The following is a 20836-nucleotide window of genomic DNA, read 5'->3' as shown; positions in this document are numbered from 1 at the left end:
GATTCTGTGCCACTCCACTCTTCCTCCAGACTCTGAGACCTTGATTTCTAAATGAAATGCAAAATTTACTTTCATCTGAAAAGAGGACTTTGGACCACTGAGCAACAGTCCAGTTCTTTTTCTCCACAGCCCAGGTAAGACACTTCTGGCGATGTTTCTGGTTCAGAAGTGGCTTGGTAGTCCTTTTCCTGAAGACATCTGAGCGTGGTGACTCTTGATGCACTGACTCCAGCTTCAGTCCACTTCTTGAGAAGCACTCCCAAGTGTTTGAATCAGCTTTGCTTGACAGTATTCTCAAGCTTGCGGTCATCCCTGTTGCTTGTGCACCTTTTCCTACCCAATTTCTTCCTTCCAGTCAACTTTGCATTTAATATGCTTTGATACAGCACCCCTTGAACAGCCACCCCTTTCAGTAATGATCCTCTGTGACTTACCCTCTTTGTGGAGGGCATCAATGTTTGTCTTCTGGATCATTGCCAAGTCAGCAGTGTTCCCCATTATTGTGGTTTCAAAGAACAAGAGATACCCGGAATTTATACTGTAGGGATGGTCATTAATTTTGAGATACTGGTTTTTGACTTTCATGAGCTGTAAGCTCTAAACATCAAAATTAAAACAAAAAAACTTAAAAAAAAGTTTATTTTACATGTAATGAATCTAAAATATATGAAAGTTTCACTTTTTGAAATAAGTTACAAGAAAAAAATGAACTTTTTCCCGATATTCTAATTTGTTTAGATGTACCTGTATATATTATATTCTAATTTATTTCCCATTTATTTATTTTTATTTTTCAACTATTAGTATTGTATTTTAAAACTGTCTAAAACTAATTCATTAAACAAACATTTAATTTATAATGTAATATTACACACACATATGAAATGCACATCAAATATTTAATTTAATACAGCATTTAAAAGAAAAAAGGTTTACGTTAGTTTCTTGTTTAGATCAGAAATAATTAAACTAATTCATAAAAAAAAAAAACAATTGCTCAAAAAAAAGAGAAAGAAAATGGCCAAACGGTAAACGGCTGGTGCAGAAGAGAGTGGACAGAAGATTGGATCGGTCTCTTGTCTCCAGCGGGTAAATAAACAATCAATACTCATCTAAATGCAGATGAGAGCGCGGCCCGCACCGTCTAACGCATCTCTTCTGGACCAACTACCCCATCACATCCACTCAAGATGTCTTCTGAGACACCATCTCAGACTAAAAGAGAAACAATCACCTGCAAGATGGGAAGCTGGACCGGGATGGGGCAATGGCTCACTGCCCGCGGGGCAATTCTGTAGGTTTAATTCCAATTAAATTCCCTCTGAGGGCTCTCTTGGGCTGCTGTCAAATCAATCCGTCTCTTATGAGGCTGTGCATCAAACACAAGTACTCTCAAACCACTGGAACTAAAGATGCTAATATAACTGTGTGTGCTCGTACTTTTAAGAGCAAGCAGATATTTCTCTTTTTTTGAGGCATGTCTTAGATGTCACAAATCCAAAAAGAGAAACACTGGGTTTGTTTGTTTGTTTGCCCCAGAGACTGAGCCGCACAAGAGGATTGAGCTGGCTATTCCTCTGATACCTCTAAAAAAAAAAGAAAAAAAAAGAAAAGAGTCGGAGCATATATTTTTTCTTATACTCACCATCTTTGTTGTTTCTGGAAAAGCTGTCAAATACTTGCATGGTTTTTGCAGAAAGAGATGCCAATAGATTGCATTTTACAACCCAAAATAGCTTCCGAAACAAGCTCACGTTAGACTATTTGCGAATTTCAAAGTGTTAAATGGTTTGAAGTGAAAGCAAATGTCACTGTGATGGATTATCTTTAAAATGACTACAGACAGTTCAGTTGTACTAAAATAGCACATGGTGTTGTCATGTGTGAAGAAAGTAACTGAAATATCGAGACTTGACAATTAAAAAAAAAAAAAAAATTGTTAAAATGGTCTACAAACTTTATAAGACGGCTTAAATACATATTTTTTAAATATATTAAAATATTTCAAAATATGTCAACACATGACAAAACCTGCATAAACGAGGTAATTTTAAAAGTATGATTTCTAGACTTGGAAAAGTCAAGGAAAATAATATATAATAAATAAATTTGAAAATTACTATAATAATTCAAATATTTTAATAATTAACATGATATGATTTAATATATAATATAATAATTTAAATAAGATTTAAATAATTATTTAATACAAAATTAAATGCCTTATTTACTAAACATTAAAAAATGTAGGGAAAAAATCTGAAAAAAAAAGAAATTTATAATTAATTAAATAATTTTAATGTAATTTATTTAATATAATAAAACAATGAAACATTATAATATTATAATAGTTTGAACAAATAATCTACAGTATAACAAAATTATTAAACATTAATTAAACTATAACTACTTTAAATAATATTTAAATATAATAATGTATGTAATACAAAGAAGATTTATTAAAAATATATATATTTTTTTAAATCTCACAAAACTGAGACCGCCTGTCTTGGATTCACAAAGGCTGAGAACCGCTAGTCACTTTGGCATTGATGAAGGAGTATGCGATCCATACTGATGAGGCTGTGTGGATACATAACAAGACAAAAGCGAAGATTGCAGCCTCTTTAAACTGACAGCACTAGCCTCCAGCGCCCTTACTGAAGTGAACTTCTCTCGCTGTAGGCTCTGACCTCAGTGTGTGGTAAATTCAGGAGAGATGAGGCTCCAGTGGCTCTCCACGCACCATCATTTTCACTGTGTTTCATCCATTTTCTCTCTAATATACTTTTCTTCCCGCACCATTGCTTTCCATTCTTTATGTGCACTTATCCGTCTCCGAGTCAGTCTGCGGCTCAATCTCCTCTCCTCACCCCTCTTATCTCGTGCTGCCCCGGCTCATCATGGTCGTCAAAGGGGCGATCCGTTACCTGTGACTTTTTGTATTAAAGTCTCTGGCCTTATCAGATTCCGCCCCATTCGGCGATGACAAATTAGGACGGCACATTGCTGCGGTTATCAGGCCAAATCGCAGCAGACTGCTTCACTTACTTTCTAAGATGAAAACTGCACACACAAATACCAGTTCGACCGGCAATTCAAAGGCACCATTTGCTATACTTCTTCCAGCATTTATATTTTTCCCCAGTAAGGGCACTTATAATATTATTCAAAGTTTCTTGCACCAAAAACAGTCAAGATTTTGTTTATCATGCCAATATGTATGCAAAAGCATCAGTGTTGTTACTGTTAACTAAAAGTCTTAAAATATATAATGTATATACTATAAAAATGATGTTATGTAAATTATATAAAAAATATATTATGTACATTATATATTTTAGATATTAAATATATGTGACCCTGGACCACAAAACCATAAGCAGCACGGGTATATTTGTAGCAATAGTCAACCATACATTGTACGGGTCAAAATGATTGATTTTTCTTTTATGCCAAAAATCATTAGTATATTAAGTAAAGATAGTGTTCCATGAAGATATTTAGAAAATTTCCTACCATAAATATCTCAAAACATAATTTTTGATTAGTGACATGCATTGCTAAGAACTTAATTTGGACAACTTTAAACTTTTGATTTTTTTGCACCCTCAGATTCCAGATGTTTTTTTAAATAGTTGTATCTCTGCCAAATATTGTCCTATCATAACAAAGCTTATTTATTCAGCTTTCAGATGATCAGATGATAATTTACAAAAACAAAAAGACCCGTATGACTGATTTTGTGGTCCATATAGCTATTAGATATAGCTCTAAATATAGCTCTTAAAAATATTATTTAATATAATATATATATTCTATAAATTATATAAAAAATAAGTATATTTTTTATTTATTTATATAAACATAAATATAAAAATATAACTACTAAAAAATATTAAAATATAAAATAAAATAATTTAAATAGCACTTTAATGTTGAGGGGTGCAAACTCGTCAGGAGTGAAAAAGGTGACAAACTAAACTGAGGCAGAGTAGGGCGGGTCCATTCCTTTGCCAACAGGGGAAAAATACGCTACAGGTGACGTGACACAGATGACTCGCAGATACGACGACGACTACGACCCCCCGCACCCATTTTTTTTTTTTTTTACAAATCTCTACGATTCACGTGAATGACCTATTTCAAGGTGAAAACGGTGACAAGTTTGCACCCCTGAATGTTGCTTACTAATTGAAATAAGTTGAATTACTAAAATTACTAAAACTGAAATAAAAATAAATTAAATCTTATTAGAAATATTAAAAATGAATAAAAATTACACACACACACGTAAAATTACCAAAACATAAACTAGAATTGAAATGAAAACTAAAAACAAATTTAAAAAGCTAATAGAAAATATTACATATATAACTATAATGGTATATAATTACCATTATTTACCTTAATATATAATCCCCTAAATATATAATCCAGCATCATAGGATTATGAATATAAAATTGAATATAAAACACATCCTCTTTTTCACATTAAGTGAGACGTGAATCTTTGAGATGTCTCACCTGATCCTTTCTGGGAGCCCTTCCTCTTTTTGAGGGCCTTCTGCAGAATATCCTTCATGGTCACTTTCAGGCTGTCCACTGGGATCAGGGAGAAACCATGAGCGGCGTTTCTGAGGGTGAGGAAGGCAAATCATCAGTCATATTGAATACATCTTTAACGTCTGCAAACATCCTGTCAAACAGAGCATCAACACTGAAATCACGTCTTCAGACTCTCAGCATTGATGAATGCTTTTCCCAGATAAACCTGAGGAAAATAAAATAGTAAAATTTTAACAGTAGAATTTTCAGCAGCTATTACTCCAGTTGTCAGCAACACATGATCCTTCAGAAATAATTCTAATATTTACTGTTCTCGACTCTTTCAGTAAGCGAATGAGTCATCTGAGCTGATTCACTCCATGATCCATACCAACAACAGATTCATGACTCTTGTGATTGCTTCAGACTGATTCAATTGATTCACTAAACAGATTTGCACCACTAAATTATACAAATGAAACCAATATTAATTTTTTTGCAGATGTAGTTTGAGATTCAAGAAAAGGACTCTTGAATAACAGTACCAGCGCAAGCAGTAAGTGGATACAATTGTGTCAGAAGAAAAGCTTGCACCCAGAAAGACTCTACTGTAGAACTTTGTCGAAACAAGAACACACACACACACACCATTAACAGAACAGCACATTCCGGAGAAAGTTGCTCTTTTCACTATCTGTGGCCGTAAAATTAATTAACGACCAGCACCGCGCCCAAGCATCCTGCTCTGCTCTCCTTAACGTCTCACGAGACCCCTAAAACAAAGGATATATGTGTGGAAAAATCTGGAATGTATTTAAAACAGGACTTCACGGTTGTTTCTTATCACTTAAGCATAATTCAACCAGAAACAGGACGAAGACCTTGGCATCTGGAAAGGTTCCAGCACCGACCCTCTCGATATCTCCTGACCATTAACACATAAATTCAATGATTGTATCAACCAGGAGAGACGGTTTTACAACCGACGTCCGAGCTAAGCAAAACACCAGATCTCCACGAAAGTGACATTCCCATGACCTCGCGTTTCTCCCCAAGCGTGATAGTCTCATGTTTCAGACAACTCTCCTCTTTCCTCCTCACATTCCAAAGGAAACGCACCCTTTCTTCTTATTAACAGACAAAGAGACTCAAGTCTTTTGCTTAAGTATTTCAAAAAGGACAAAATATAATTGTTACTGCTATTAAAGCAATACACTCAAAAGCAATATATACAATATATTTACAATATATATTCAGGTTGTATTTCATGAAATGAAATTAAGCTTGCTGTGTTATTGGAATCTATGGTATTGTTGTAATCTTTTGATGTCTAATTTTTCCCGATCACTATTGTTTAGTTTCACATGCTTTGTGTGATTATTTAGAAGGTAAGATGTTAATCGATGCATTAACCCATGTAGTATATAAAATTAAGGTATGTACTTTGTGTATGCCAAATACCTAATGCTTGATGTTGAACGAGAGCTGATTTCATCAGCAACAATCTGGTGTGGATGAAAGTTGACTTTTCTCATCTCTCATCTCATGCTCTTTATTTTATGAAATAATGCAGCAAAGGATTTATGCACGGAAAACTGAGCCGGGCGGGGCTCCGCCCTACAGAAACACTTGTGATTGGATCAAACAGCAAAAGGGGCAGACTGAAATCAGCCCAATAAAGACAGACACCCAACTTTGGTGCGTGGCTCTCTTTGCTTGCTCGCGCGCTGACCTGGTGAAACTTCGGATCCTCATCGAGTCGCGCCAAAGCGCTCGCAGCCATTAACATCTGGCCGAGCATTGAACAACTATCAAGACTTAGTCAAACTTCTAAAGAAACTTTAACATCTGAAACCGTAAGAACTGAAACAAACTTCCTAAGAGCGTCATCACGTCACAAAGAAGCCAACCAACCACCGAAGGGTATTCCCCGTGACATCACGCTACGACGACACATCAGCAGCCAATCCGCACCCGGGGTTCCCTTGACCAGGAAAGGAACAGAAACTCAACTTAAAGCAAGTAATATCAAACAATTCTTCATAATGCTGCTGGAAACTGGTTGCATTCATCTTTAAGTGTAAAGATAGTAAAGTTCCTTGCTTGTGACTCCCTCAGGTTGAAGTTAGAGCATTCTTGAAAACGAGCATTAGAACCTTAAACTCTCTTCAAATCAAAACAATTAATTGCAATGTGTGTTTGTGTGTACGTAATCTGTTTTGTGTTATTTAGCTTAGTAGTGTGTAGAGTAGCAAATAAACTTTGATTTATTAAGAAATCTGGTGCTATGTGATTTTCAAGTCTTAAACTATTTGCCAAAGATCACGTTACCTATGCTAAAATTACCTATGCTCAAAATTACCTAATCAATTCTGTGTTATTATCGTGGCCACGGGAATAAAACTGAATTGTTAAGAGATAACGTACTTATTTTAACGCTTGCTGGACAAGTCGTTAATGAGGTATCGTTAACAAGGTATAAGTTGGACATTTTGATTAATATCGATTAATCATGTAATTATCAATATGGAATCTTAAGAATAGATTCCCTAAACGCTAAATTAAAATAAGGGCTAATGCTTTACACTACAGTACTCAGAAGTTGGTGGCTTGCTTTAACAGAGTGCATCTTAAACACAACAGGGCCGAGGGCCAGTCCACAAGTCAAACTTTGAGCACATGGACGCATCACTGCGATAGACTTTATCAACAGAACAACAACCCGAGGCCAGAGACCGGAGAGCGCACACTTTCTGGACAGAGGACTCGCTTGTCCACTTCCATTTAGCAGTCCTGACCCGTCTGCCTCAGGCCAGGGCTTCTGACAGGCTTCACATCAGGCCGGGGATCCGGCAGAAGAGGTCGCCGGCCCCGATGGCCCTCTGAGGGCCGAGCGCTGGCTCAGTTCTCGCCCAGGGTCCTGCAGTGCCACATCAGTGGTCCTCTCATGAAGGGAGCATGCAGCTGACCCAGAGAGCTCTGAACACCAGCCCACGGCTGAAAGCTGATGAATAAAGAACAAATAACTACAGACAAAGACATGTGAAATGCAATGAAAAGTGCAAAGCAGCTGGGCCACAAATACAACTTTTCAAAAAAACTCAATTGGTTTATGCCACGGGCAAATGGCTACTTATAATGAAGTTATACTTCTGCTCAAAAGATTTTTTTGTTTCTGAAAGAAGTCTGCTCACCTAGGCTGCAATTATATGATCAAAAACAATGTATTTTTATATTAGTGCTGTCAAAATTAGCGTGTTAACGCAGGCGATACATTTTTTAAATTAATTTTAAAATTATTTAACGCCGTTAACGCAGGGGCGGAGCCTAGGGTTGGCCACCCCACTCATAACTGCTAATTCTGTCTCTTTTTTTTTTGACAAGAAGTGCATTTATTCAGTCGCAGAACGTCTTTACAAGCACATCAAAGGGTAGACGTTTCAGACGTGTGCTCCACTTCACTTCAGCAGCAGGCGTGAGTCAAACGAGCGCAGAAAAGATACTGTGCTCGTAGTACGTGCTCTTCAATTGCACACACGAAGGCGCCAGCGTGCGCTGTAGCCTGTATCATTTCATATCAAATCGCAAAAGAAACTACGAGCATGCAATGGCGTGGTCAGTTAAGGCATGAAGTTACCAAAAAGGCGATTAAAGCTACCGTAAAACTGTGCATGCATGTAATATGTTTTATATGAGTCACATTTAAGAACATGTCTCTGAAATGGTTTTCCAAACTGTCCTGGAGCAGCCCAGCACTGTCTCCCTCATCTAACACACCCTCGATTCAACTCGTCAGTTCATTAAGACCTGAAGAGGGTCAGAAAAGGTAAGAGATTTGAGAGAAAATACAATGCGTGTCAGATCCGCGTCATGTTCAGCAGTGACAGATCTTAAAGAAATAGCAGCCAAAATAAACTAATAACCAGCTGATGTTATTGGCCCAATTGGGTGCTGACCAATTGGCCCCCATCTTTACACAAATCTTCAACAGATCTCTGGAGCTGTGTGAAGTTCCCTGCTGCTTCAAACGCTCCACCATCATTCCCGTCCCTAAAAAGCCCAAAATCACTGGACTTAATGACTACAGACCTGTCGCACTCACGTCTGTGGTCATGAAGTCACTTGAGAGACTGGTCCTGGCCTACCTGAAGGACATCACTAGACCCTTGCTGGATCCTCTTCAGTTTGCCTATAGAGCAAACAGGTCTGTGGATGACGCTGTCAATATGGGACTGCATTACATCCTGCAACACCTCGACAAACCTGGGAATTATGCAAGGATCTTATTTGTGGACTTCAGCTCGGCCTTCAATACCATCATACCTGACCTTCTCTCAGACAAACTGAGACAGCTCTCTGTGCCCTCCTCCATCTGTCAGTGGATCACCAGCTTCCTGACAGACAGGCAGCAGCTAGTGAGGCTGGGCAAACTCACATCCAGGACTCTCACCATCAGCACTGGCGCCCCTCAGGGTTGCGTTCTCTCCCCACTGCTCTTCTCTCTCTACACGAATGACTGCACATCAAAGGACCCCTCTGTCAAGCTCCTGAAGTTTGCGGACGACACTACAGTCATAGGCCTCATCAAGGACGGTGACGAGTCTGCTTACAGACAGGAAGTTGAGCAGCTGGCTGTCTGGTGCAGTCTTAACAACCTGGAGCTGAACACGCTCAAAACTGTGGAGATGATAGTGGACTTCAGGAGAAACCCCCCTGCTCTCCCCCCACTCACCATCATGAACAGCACTGTGACTTCAGTAGAGTCATTCAGATTCCTGGGCACCACCATCTCTCAGGACCTGAAGTGGGACAATCACATTGACTCTATTGCGAAAAAGGCCCAGCAGAGGCTGTATTTCCTCCGCCAGCTAAGGAAGTTCAACCTGCCTCAGGAGCTGCTGAAACAGTTCTACTCTGCAATCATCGAGTCTGTCCTATGTTCTTCTATAACTGTTTGGTTTGGTTCAGCTACCAAAACAGACATCAGAAGACTACAACGGACAGTTAGGACTGCTGAGAGAATTATCGGTGCCCTTCTGCCCAGCCTCCAAGAACTTTACACCTCCAGAGTGAGGAAAAGGGCTAAGAAAGTCACTCTGGACCCCTCACACCCAGCACACTCTCTCTTTGTACTGTTGCCCTCTGGCCGGCGCTACAGATCACTGAGCACCAGAACAGCCAGACACAAGAACAGTTTTTTCCCCCAGGCCGTATCCCACCTGAACAACACATAACACACCCCGGTACTGTACATCTGTAAATAACCCATCAAACCTTCATCTGTACATAGGACACATGCACATTCACAGTTCTGTCTATGGTCATGTCTCTTTTCTGTATATTTTTATTTTTATTACTATTGTTATCCTTAATTATTGTATATTCTCTTCATTAGTGTTCTTTATCACCTTAATTATATGTTGTCTGCACTATGTTTGTACTTTCTGTACTGGAAGCTCCTAACACCAAGACAAATTCCTTGTGTGTGCAAACACACTTGGCAATAAAGCTCTTTCTGATTCTGATTCTGATGTGATGTTGTTCATCAAGAACAAAAGAAAAAAAGAGGAACTCAATAACTTCTATAGTTTTAAGGATTCATCTGTATTTAGTTTAGAATTTAGTGTTTGTTAACTTTATTCAATTTCTGTATATTTCTGCTGAGGGGCACCGGTAAATATGACATTTGTCATAATGGGTTTATGTGAAGATTGTTTTAAGTTCACTTAAATTAGAAGTTATTTTTAAAGTCCAATAAATGTTCAAATCGAAAGCTCTTAATAATGTAATGTTGAATGGGTATAGTCAATGGGTAAATATTAGGGGGGATTTTTTTTTTATAGGGAAATCGGTATTTATTGGTATCAGTGATACTGGTCTTCAGTCATAAAAAATATGCCATTAAACAAATAGTCAAATATTACTACAATTCAAAATAATTAAAATGTAATTTATTCCTGTTTATTTCATTTTTGTGGAAACCATAATATATATTTTCAGAATAGAATCTTAAATAAAATAACAGCATTTATTTGAAATAGAAATCTTGTGTTTACACTGTCAATTTTGATCAAATTAATGCATCCTTGCTAAATACAAGTCCTAATTTTTATCAGTAAAAAAAAAAACAGTACTGTAACATGTTGCTCTCACAGTTCACCCAACTGTGAAAAAACAAATTCTCTAATCTTCAAAACATCTCTTTATTTCCTAATAAAAAAATCCATGATTATTTGTTAATCGGTGCAAATGTCACAACCTGAGCGAGTACAAGAAAACATCACATAAAAACATCTGTGATGTACACAAACAAACTGAACTTCATTGCTATGTTAAATTCAGTATTACAGCTCAAAGCAAGGTTCCCCATCAAAGGCAGGACAGTCTGGCAGGATGCCACTCAAATCCAATTAGCAACTTCCAATTAATAGAGGCCTCGTAATACTTTGTTAGCCACATTAACCAAACTGCTGATTAGACATCGGCCCAAATGCACAGAAGACCAACAATCGAATTGAGAGCTCACAAAACAAAGATAAGAGCTTCATGGAGAGGCCTGTGGGGGAAAAAAAACTCCAACAAACTTAAGGACTGAGTGCTTAAGACTTATGTAAATGGATAGGCATTTAAACCTCATTAGTTCAAAGGTTAGTTTAAAACATTCAGATAATTCTCATAAGAACCTTATCAGAGGCTGTGCACTAACTAGGCAAACTTCTATATACAGGTGAAGAATAAAATAAGTTCAATATTTGTCATGGTTTGTTTTATTCTTTGGAATGGTGTAATAATGCAACTATAGACACTACTACCATTCAAAAGTTAGGGGTCAGTAAGATTTTTTTAATGTTTCTGAAATAAGTGTCGTCTTCTAACCAAGGCTGCAAAATATAGTAACATTTTATGAATAGAAAAAAAAAACAGACCCCAAACTTTTTAACATGGCATATATGTATTTTTGGTCAACAACAACAAAAAAAGTTTTTTTAAAAAGTGTTACCAACCCATTTTCCTTGAATTATGTGTAAAGTGTATTATGACAGTAAGTCTTGGAAATATTGATTTGATTTTGACTCTAAACGTATTACTTCTTCACAGTGAGACAGTAGTCGTAATTAGCAGTGATAAAAATCTTAAGAGTTAACTGGCATTCTTACATTCGAACAAAGAGTGACTGTTTTGGCCCCAGACCAGGAGATGAGTACTTCTCGACCAGAGCCAGCGTGCTGAAGCCAAACTTGTGTATGGGCTCGTTGGAGTCCAGAGGAGGGAAATCTGTGTCCACCTCCCCGTCATCCTCAGCGATGTGGAGGCAGTAAGTGTTGACGTTTTCACTGTGGAGTAATCAAGGTGAAAAATGAGAGAGAGATCAAACTCAAAGAGTGCTGCTGTCAATGAAAGTATGTTTGGTATTTCAATAAGGTAAAATCCTGTTTTCCTATTAGCTTGTTCTATTTTTAAGCAACTAAGCATTTCAAAGGCTTGACAGTGTGAGCGTTTCACTCGCATTCGTGATGAAAACAGACGTGTGCCAACAGTAAACATTTATGAGCATGTGCAAAAAAAGTCCTGATAGTCCTTAGAAAATTCAGTTTTATGAAATTCAAGGTCATAAAATGTCTTAAAGGGTTGCTCCACCCCAAAATGAAAATGCTGTCATTAATCACTTACTCCTATGTCACTCCAAACCAGTAAAAGCTTTGTGTGTAGAAGTGTTAATTTACTTGGCAGTCAATGGGACAGTCACAAGCCTCCCGGGTTTAATCCAAAATATCTTAAATTGTGTTGCGAAGACGAACGAAGCTTGGTTTGGAGCGACATGTGAGTAAGTGATTATTGACAAAATTTTCATTTTGGGGTGGAGCAACCCTTTAAAGCCCCCCTGCAGTGAAAATCAAGCTTTTTATGTTTATTTGTCTGTGGTGTTTTTAATATGCTTTTAGACAAACCATTTGCCAATCCATTAATCAATACCATTGCTGAGTATTTTCTCCTTAAACCTGTAGCTTCCCAATGGCACGCCCAGAAATGTGGTTTGAAACAGCCCTTTTTTTGCTACGTCACAAACCAATAACCAATCACGTCAAGGAATCGATTCCTATCACTAGCATGCAAAATATACCAATACAGGCACAAAAGCAAAAAACCCATGAAGCCGTGGTTTAATATGAATTTAGAACCGCTAACTTGAATAATAACCCGTGGCAACAGTGTAAAAGTAGCCTGGAGTCAGACCCACCTCTCCCGCATCGGCGTCTGCACTTCAAACGGCTGTATTCGAGTCTTCAAGGCATTTTAGGACACAACATCAAGTAAGTAACTTTAACGAGTGTTACAGTATTCACTGTATTGTCCGCTAGTAAAAACATAGTGGCATACACGGATAATGACTGACAAAACTGTTTTGCGTTTACTACAGTTCAGTGGATCAGGAGGTGCTGTCTGGTGCGACGGAGTGGAGGCGGGGCTAATTTACATATTCATAGATCAGCGTATAGTAAATGAGGCAAGGGTGTAGAGTTACATTCAAGCTATTTTAAGGCAAGAGAAAATTATTTTCCAAGAAAAAGCATTTAAATATGTAATTTTGATGATCAAAAGTTTAGTTTTAAGGGATAAAATATTTGACTGCAGGGGGACTTTAAATATCTTGGTATAACAAACATCTTAATTATAATTTTAAGTTTTATATTTGTATATGAAAAAACAGGAATTGCATTACAGCTTAATGTTATTATTAAACTTCAAAAGGCTATAATTTCATAAAATAAAATAGCACTGCATGACTTTCAGACTATTTTCGCAATCAATGAATTCCAAGCATTTATGCAAATGATTGCTTGCAAACAACTACTGTTGAAGAATTATGACAATGTTTACTTCATGGCGTTTATATAATAATATGTTGTAGATGGCTGTAAGAGTGCATATTATTTCTCCCTCACCTTTTGAATGTGCAGCTGGCAATAGTAAAGCACATAAATTACAAAATAAGAGTCCATGTGTACCTCAAGCTTGTTTATAATTAAAAGTCTATAAATTAAAGGTTTATAATATACAGTATATATTAGGCATATAAATAATTACATAATTATTCAATAAAGTTTGAAGCAGAAATATTTAAAAACTTTTTTGTACTTATTTTGTATTGTAATAAATTAAAAATATATATTATAATTGTCTTTTTGTATCTCTTTAAGGAAAAATACTATTTTTTTTTTGCATTGTTTTTTTTTAAATACAATTAAGTATTACAATTATTTATTACATTTCATTGTAATAAATTTCATACTTTATAAAATAACTTCTGACCATTAAATCAAATATTAAAATAATTTACAAGTCTTGTAAGCCAAGACTGTGATGTGCTCTGTTTTTGTAGTATATCGTTATTAAGTTAAGAAAAAACATTTCATTTGTGTCTGTGGAGAAGTGATTATGAAGAACTCTTTCTAAAAGCTCTGGTTTGGTGATAAAGGCCATTATCACTCTCGCGACCCTAGACGAGAACAACAGAAACATCAAACAAAAGCACCCAGACACGATTTATGAGTCAGGGCATTTAAATGGGGGCTATTCATTGAGGGGCAAAAACATTGAGGGTTTGTTGGGATGTAGCCTGGCACAGAATGAGTATGCATCAAAAGAAAAGCACTGGGAAGATTTAACTTCATTGGTTTCATGGTAAAACCTTTTCTTGTATGATTAGATATAGTGTATTCCAGATTACTTTTGCCTAGGGCTTTGTTTTATATAATAATAGATCCAGACTGATCCATCAGAAATACAAAACTAACAGCAGCCTATTCCACAATTCATTCAGCGCATTTTGTCTTTATGATATAGTTTTCATCCCTCGAGGGCAGTGCCTGCTTTGGTGTTTTTGTGCTGGGACGATAGCGTTTTAATTTGCTCTGACACTCTGTTGAAATGCAGGCCTGAGCTGTAAAGACTAACTGTCATAGTGTTAATCAGACCCATGATCCTGCTCCAGCAGCCTGAGGAGATAACAGCAGACTCAGAGAAAGTCCTGGACCTCAAGCACCACAAGTTATCTTTTTTTTGTAGTTTCGGTAACATGCATTCCTTCTTGACATCAGCTTCAAATTCTGGGCCATTTAAGACAACAAGCGACTCTTGATTATCCAAGATCCTTGTATATCTTGTCTCAAAAGACTTTCTGTCTGGTTCTTAAAGTCTACCCTATTTGATGTGCAAATTTCAAAGGCCTCTTAATTACCAACATGATCAAAATCTATTTATTAATTTATTTAATGTACGTAGTTCGCTATACTGATACAAAGATCTAACTGATTTAAATTACAAGCTATCCGAATTTCAACTTACTTTTTGGAAATAAATATTAGGTTAATGGTGCTTTGAGCAACCAAACAACTAAACAAACCTAATTCAAAAGTCATTACAATATTAATTTCAAACAATTAATACAGAATGCATTACACGTTTGTGTTTACAAAAAAATAACCTTTTAATTTAAGGCCTCAAAAAAATGTTTTTTTTTTTTTTTTTTTTTTATGATTTAAAACAAATTTATCAAAAATTGCATTTAATGAAATTAATTTATAACACAATTTTAACAATTAACAACAAAACACTGCATTTTCTGTCAAATAAGGTGCTGCACAACAGAAAAATAATTTATTGCTGTCGTAATTACTTCAAGTTAAACCAAAAACCTTTTATTTTGGCAGTTTGCCATGAAGACTTTGAAGTTTCAGTGTATTTGAGGACAAATTGAGTCTTTTTTTTTTTTTTTTGACTATGACTAACTTGACTAACTTATTTTTTCTGGATTCTGGTTTTTTTATGATTTAACAAATTTATAACCAAAAAAAGTAATTAAAAGAAACTAATTCATAAAACAATTTTAACAATTTACAAAAAAAAAACAAAAATGCATTTTTGTCAAATAAGTTGCTGCACAACAGAACTATAATATATTAAGGTCATAATTTCTTCAAGTTAAACCAAACTTTTATTTTTGGCAGTTTGCCATGAAAGCCTTTGATTTGCAGTATGTATTTGAGGATAGTTTGAGTCGTGTTTTCTGACCAACTAATTTCTGGATTGTGTGTTCTATGATTTAATACAAATTTATCATCAAAATTGTGTCTAATGAAATAAATTCATAAACTTTAACAACTTAATAAATCTATTCAAATGTAATCAAAAGAAAACAATTTAGTCCTTCACAACAAAACTATACAGTATACTACAGTCTACTGTACAAATAAAAACACTGATGAAAAAAAACTTACAAAATTATTATTATAATGTCTATTTCTACTTTAGAAAGTACATTTTAGCATACAATAATACTAATCTATTTAAATCAAACCAAGCCTTTATTCTTACAGTTTGTCATGAAGACCTTGCAGTGTGTATTTTATGATAATTCAAGCCATGTGTTTTTCCAATCCAATTTACACCTATATTAAGCACAGTCCACTTGTGACTGTACATCTGGATGATAATACCAGATGTCACTGACTACTCGGATGTCAAACTACTCAAAACCCGGATCAACAGAACCATAGGAGAGAGGGAGATGGGAAATTGTTGGCTTGCCCTGACAGCAATCTGAACGTCCTGAAAGAATCGTCTCTGAATTCAAGAGGGGCGTCCCTTTACCTTGATCCTCACTCAAAAGCAGCTTTCAGACAGCCTCCAGTAATGTCCAGAGCCGTATGGAGGTAACCGACTCATTTAAACGCCACACAAGTCCTGTATCTCTTCCTCGCTACAGTCTGACCCTCCTCCAGGGGGAAAAGACTCATTGCTATGCCAATCAGGTCTCACATCAACCACCAAGACTGTCTGTGCGAGGCACCACGCTGCCCAAGAGGGAATCTTGCTGTTTTTCTGGTCTCCTCTCCATTTTAATGGTCACCCTCTCCTCAATCTGACCGAAGTATAAATCTTCATATTGTACCACGTACCAGGGAGAAAATTCCTGCGCTATTCGGTCAGCAAACCTCGGAGACGTACTGAATGAGGAGATGAGAAAGAAACCCAGGGGAATCCCTGCCTTCGCTGGGAAAGGTCAAGACTGGCATTAGCAGCAGAGGTAGATGGGAAAGGAATATAAATGCCTCTGGGAAGGATCATTACTTGGAGGGTAGCACTTTCCAAGCAGGTTGATAACAAACACATTTTATTTATGGCAACCTAAAGTATCCACTAAACAGGGATCAACGGTGTGAGCATTTCACAAAATTTGTGACTAAAAATAGATGCATGCAAACTGTAAAATATATTTAGGATACATGTGTGAGTAAAAAGTAGGTTCCCACGAGTCCTTAAAGTCTTTATTTTATTTTTCACATTTAAGGTAATGGCATAACAAAAGTCTTATTTATCCATTTGGGGCTGGAAATCAGGAATTGCTATACGGCTTAATGCAGTGTTATGTAAATGTTTTGATATATATATTTCAAATTTATTTAGTTTATTTTCAGATTTTCTGTTTTCATTTTAATTGTATTAAAGTATTGTGTATTTTTGTGATTTAAAAAAAAAAATAAGCCTGTATAGTGGTTGCCTTTGCAACTAGCTGAAATAGATTTAGTTTACATTTTTATATTTTAGTCAACATCTATTTTAGTTCAAGTACACAAATGTTTTTTTGTTTTTTGTTTTTTGTTACTTTTGTACTCGCAGATTCACATCAGTTGGCAATGAATGAATAACGTGCATTTATGCCAGGCGATTGCTTATGGTCTACTGTTAATGAATTATGACTGTTTACTTTGTGGTGTTTATATTGTAATATGTTTTTGATGGCTGTAAGAATGTATATTTTTCCCCCTCATCTGTTGGAATGAGCAGCTGAATTGTAGCAAAGGCATTTCAAAATAAGGGTCTGTGTATTTCGGGCTTGTCTGTCATTAAAAGTCCTGCTTCATGCATAAAATATTTTCTGTTTACACAATAAACCGCATCTGGCACTTCAAATTTCTAAATATAAAATAGTTCCATAAGTATTAAATAAATAAAGTTTGATGCATAAATATCCGGAAATTTAAATGTCTCAATGTTTCCCTTTAAAAAAAAAATTTCACTGTGTCCCTAAAGTTCTTTATGTGCTCCTAAAGTTTTGTCAAGCCATGCACTGGGCTTAACTTTAACACTTGCACTGCACTGGAATATGTGGAGATATCAAATTCTTATATAGGATGCATGTGTAAGAAGCTTTTTTCTACTAACGTGAGCTTGGGTTCGCGGCCCTCACAGGTGTACTGCCAGCAGATGAGCCCGATAAGATCGTGGACCCGAGCGTTAGCCATCGTGACCACCGTCATGGGGTGAAGCTTTTCTTGGGTCGACTGCATTGAGAGGTAGACATCAATTTTTTTGGTTGCCGTTGTACCAACATGGCCCTGAAACAGAAAAGTTAAGGAAACGTTTCTATAAGCAATTCAACTGAGCCTTGTTGCTTACGCAGTAGACCATCATGACATAAATATTAAAAACAAAAACTCTTACAGGGCAGTTTGCCTCCATATCTTGAATTATATTATAACTGTATTCTGATTGCCTTCATCTGGCACTGAAAAACTTGCAAAGTCCAGCACACTTGCAAAGTTACAAAATGTCAGCTCACACACCATTAAAAAAATGTTCAGTATTATTAGTACACAATATATATTGCACAGCCCTAGCACATTTACTTTTTCCATGCTAAGATGTCCAGTGCATCGCATTGTCATTTAATATTGCACACTTTTACCACAGCAATGGGTTGTGATTAAACATAATCTGCGTTAACTGTCTGCGTTCAGATCACAGAACCTTTCTTTCCTTATAAATAAGTAAAATAATAGGGCTATTGCTAATATCACTAATATCACAACTTTAAAATAACTGAGATGTATTGAATATTTTATTGGAAGTGGAAAAGACTTTTTGCATTCCTGGCAATTTTACATCACACAAATCAGAGTGTAAAAACATGAATCTAAAGAGCCAAAGGAGGGGACAGGTGATAGAGACAGCTATAAGTGATGCACAATGACAAACTACACCTAAAATCTCCGTCAGACTGTCAAAAAATTAAAACGGCAGTCTTTCTCTTTTCTGGAAGGTGTTATAGCCTGGAGCTGATCCTAATGCAAGGAGACAGGAGAGAAACCTGCGTGACACCAGGCGTTTCTGTTCTGTGTTTAAGAAAGAGCTTGTTTAAAGGGTGATGAAAACACATCCCAAAAATGTTTTCAAATTGTTTTGATTAAATTAATTCTGCCATTCACTTAAAGCCTTACATAATTTTCAACAATGACTGTTAATGGTGAGTAAGGAAGTGATTTCTTAACCATGTACATTTTTTTTTTGATCATGCAAGAGAGGAAGGGTTCAGCGCTGCATGATGACCAATTAATAATGAACAGGGTTATTATAGTTAACTAAAACGGAAACAATAACCATATAAAAAATTATAATATATAAATGATCAAATAAATAATAATTTAATAAAAATAATAATTTAACTTGAACAAAAAATCATTAAAAATGAAATACAAATTAATAAAAACATAATTAAAATTTTTTTATTAAACTACTAATAATGCCAAAAACACACAACAAAATTACTAAAACTAACTAAAAATTGAAAAAAGAATATATAAAAAAAGATTATTTTACCTAACTAGCCAAATTATATATCATACATGGAGGCAAATAGATGCTTGTATTTTATTTCTTTCGAATAAGGGACAGGGACACTTAATAAGAAAGTACATTTTGATCTCAAGTTGACTTTGAAAACAGGGATGGCTCGATACCATAATTTTGGCTTCGGTACGATAACAGAATGTAATACCTCGGTATCGATACTAAATCAGACAAACAGCCAGCCTCAAAAGATAAGTGAATTGAAAACTATTTTATTAAAATAATAATAATAAAAACAGATTAATATCTTAATACCTTTGTATCAAACTGTAACAAAAAACCTACAGGGAACATAGGTTACATTTTGATGTTGGAGAAAAATAAATAAATATATATATATATAACTGAAGTACAATGAATGAAAATATATTCAAATCTTCTTATCTTTTCAATGCAAACACACAGTGCAAACAAAATGTCTCAAAATGTAACAAAAAACCTACCGGGAACATAAAATACAACTGAAGTAACCCAATTAATGCAACAAATGTTGCTTCATTGTAAAGTTTTATTCTACCAGTCAAAGTAATATTCAAAATCACGTTATTATTTCTCTCTCTCTCAGATTGTTTTCAGATTTCAGACTCAGATTTGAGCTTACTGTAGGCTATCACATCTGTATGTGCGTTGATCAGATGTAAATAAAAGTTCAAATTAAATCTGAATTTATGAATGATGCACTCACCTGTCGATCTCTTAATTCTCTGAAAAGATCAGGATGAGCAAGCAACAAATGCTTAAAAAGGTTTGATGAGTTGCCTCCTGTGGCAGCACATGATTTATAGCAACGCTTGCATACCGGTGCAGTAAGGTCAGTTCGTTCACCTTTGTCATCTGTTTTGTATGCAAAGTAATGCCATATTTCACTTCTATTATTTATTAATTTGGAGTGCATGATAGAGTTTCATCTGTTTGATCCATCGCGTTGTTCTGTTGTCACATTTACCGTTTGCACAGCAATTTGGGAAGCACTGCAGGTGCACTTCGCAACAGCAGCGTATGAAATACCGAATCGAGCAAAATTATGATATCGTACCATTTGAAATATAATATATACAGGCATTTTTCCAGTACCGGTATATCACGCATCCCTATTTGAAAAACATCAGTATTTGAAGATAATCCCGCATGTTATTTTAGAGGAAAAGTGATTAATATGGACACAAAAGCGCTCACCTTGCCATCAAATTTGGAGTACTCGTTGAAGGGGTTGTTGAGCTGCTGAGGACACTGTTCTAGCCGCAGCGAGAGTGTGGATTTACTGCCTGTGCTCCGGGGCCTGTCCTTAAATTCCTTCTTTTCAAAAAGCGAGCTCAAGTCGTCTGCTACAAAAGTCAAGACAGAAGAGCAACATATTTAGAGGACAAGAAATAAAGACCAGAAAATGAATGCACAATTTTCTTTTGAGTACGGCTACTATACCTGATTGAGACGAGCTTCTCTCTTTCCACTGGATGTTTTTGCACTTGATCTGGTTCTGTCGTTCTTTCCTCAATCGCTCCAATCTTTGAGCTTTAAATGAAAAGACTTTCATCTGTTAACATTGTCAGTGGTGTGACCACTTCAAAGTGGTCAATGAAAAACATTTCCAGCATAT

The 20836-nt window shown here is 36.1% G+C and overlaps 1 protein-coding gene across 1 annotated transcript in view; it reads right to left on the bottom strand.

Annotated features, from left to right (window-relative positions):
• Positions 1–20836, bottom strand: part of LOC306870394 (target of rapamycin complex 2 subunit MAPKAP1-like) — a 44063-nt gene that overhangs the window by 12566 nt on the left and 10661 nt on the right. Inside the window, exons 3-7 of the mRNA XM_079417631.1 lie at positions 20662–20751; positions 20416–20564; positions 17776–17948; positions 11706–11882; positions 4528–4637 (exon numbers count right to left, since the gene is read on the bottom strand). Of these exons, the coding sequence (XP_079273757.1) occupies positions 4528–4637; positions 11706–11882; positions 17776–17948; positions 20416–20564; positions 20662–20751 (699 nt within the window). The remainder of the gene's footprint in view (positions 1–4527; positions 4638–11705; positions 11883–17775; positions 17949–20415; positions 20565–20661; positions 20752–20836) is intronic.

This window comes from Barbus barbus, assembly GCF_936440315.1.
Source record: "Barbus barbus genome assembly, chromosome: 5".
NCBI lineage: Eukaryota > Metazoa > Chordata > Actinopteri > Cypriniformes > Cyprinidae > Barbus > Barbus barbus.
The sequence above is the reverse complement of the archived record's forward strand: the minus strand, read 5'-3'. Positions and strand labels throughout refer to the sequence as shown.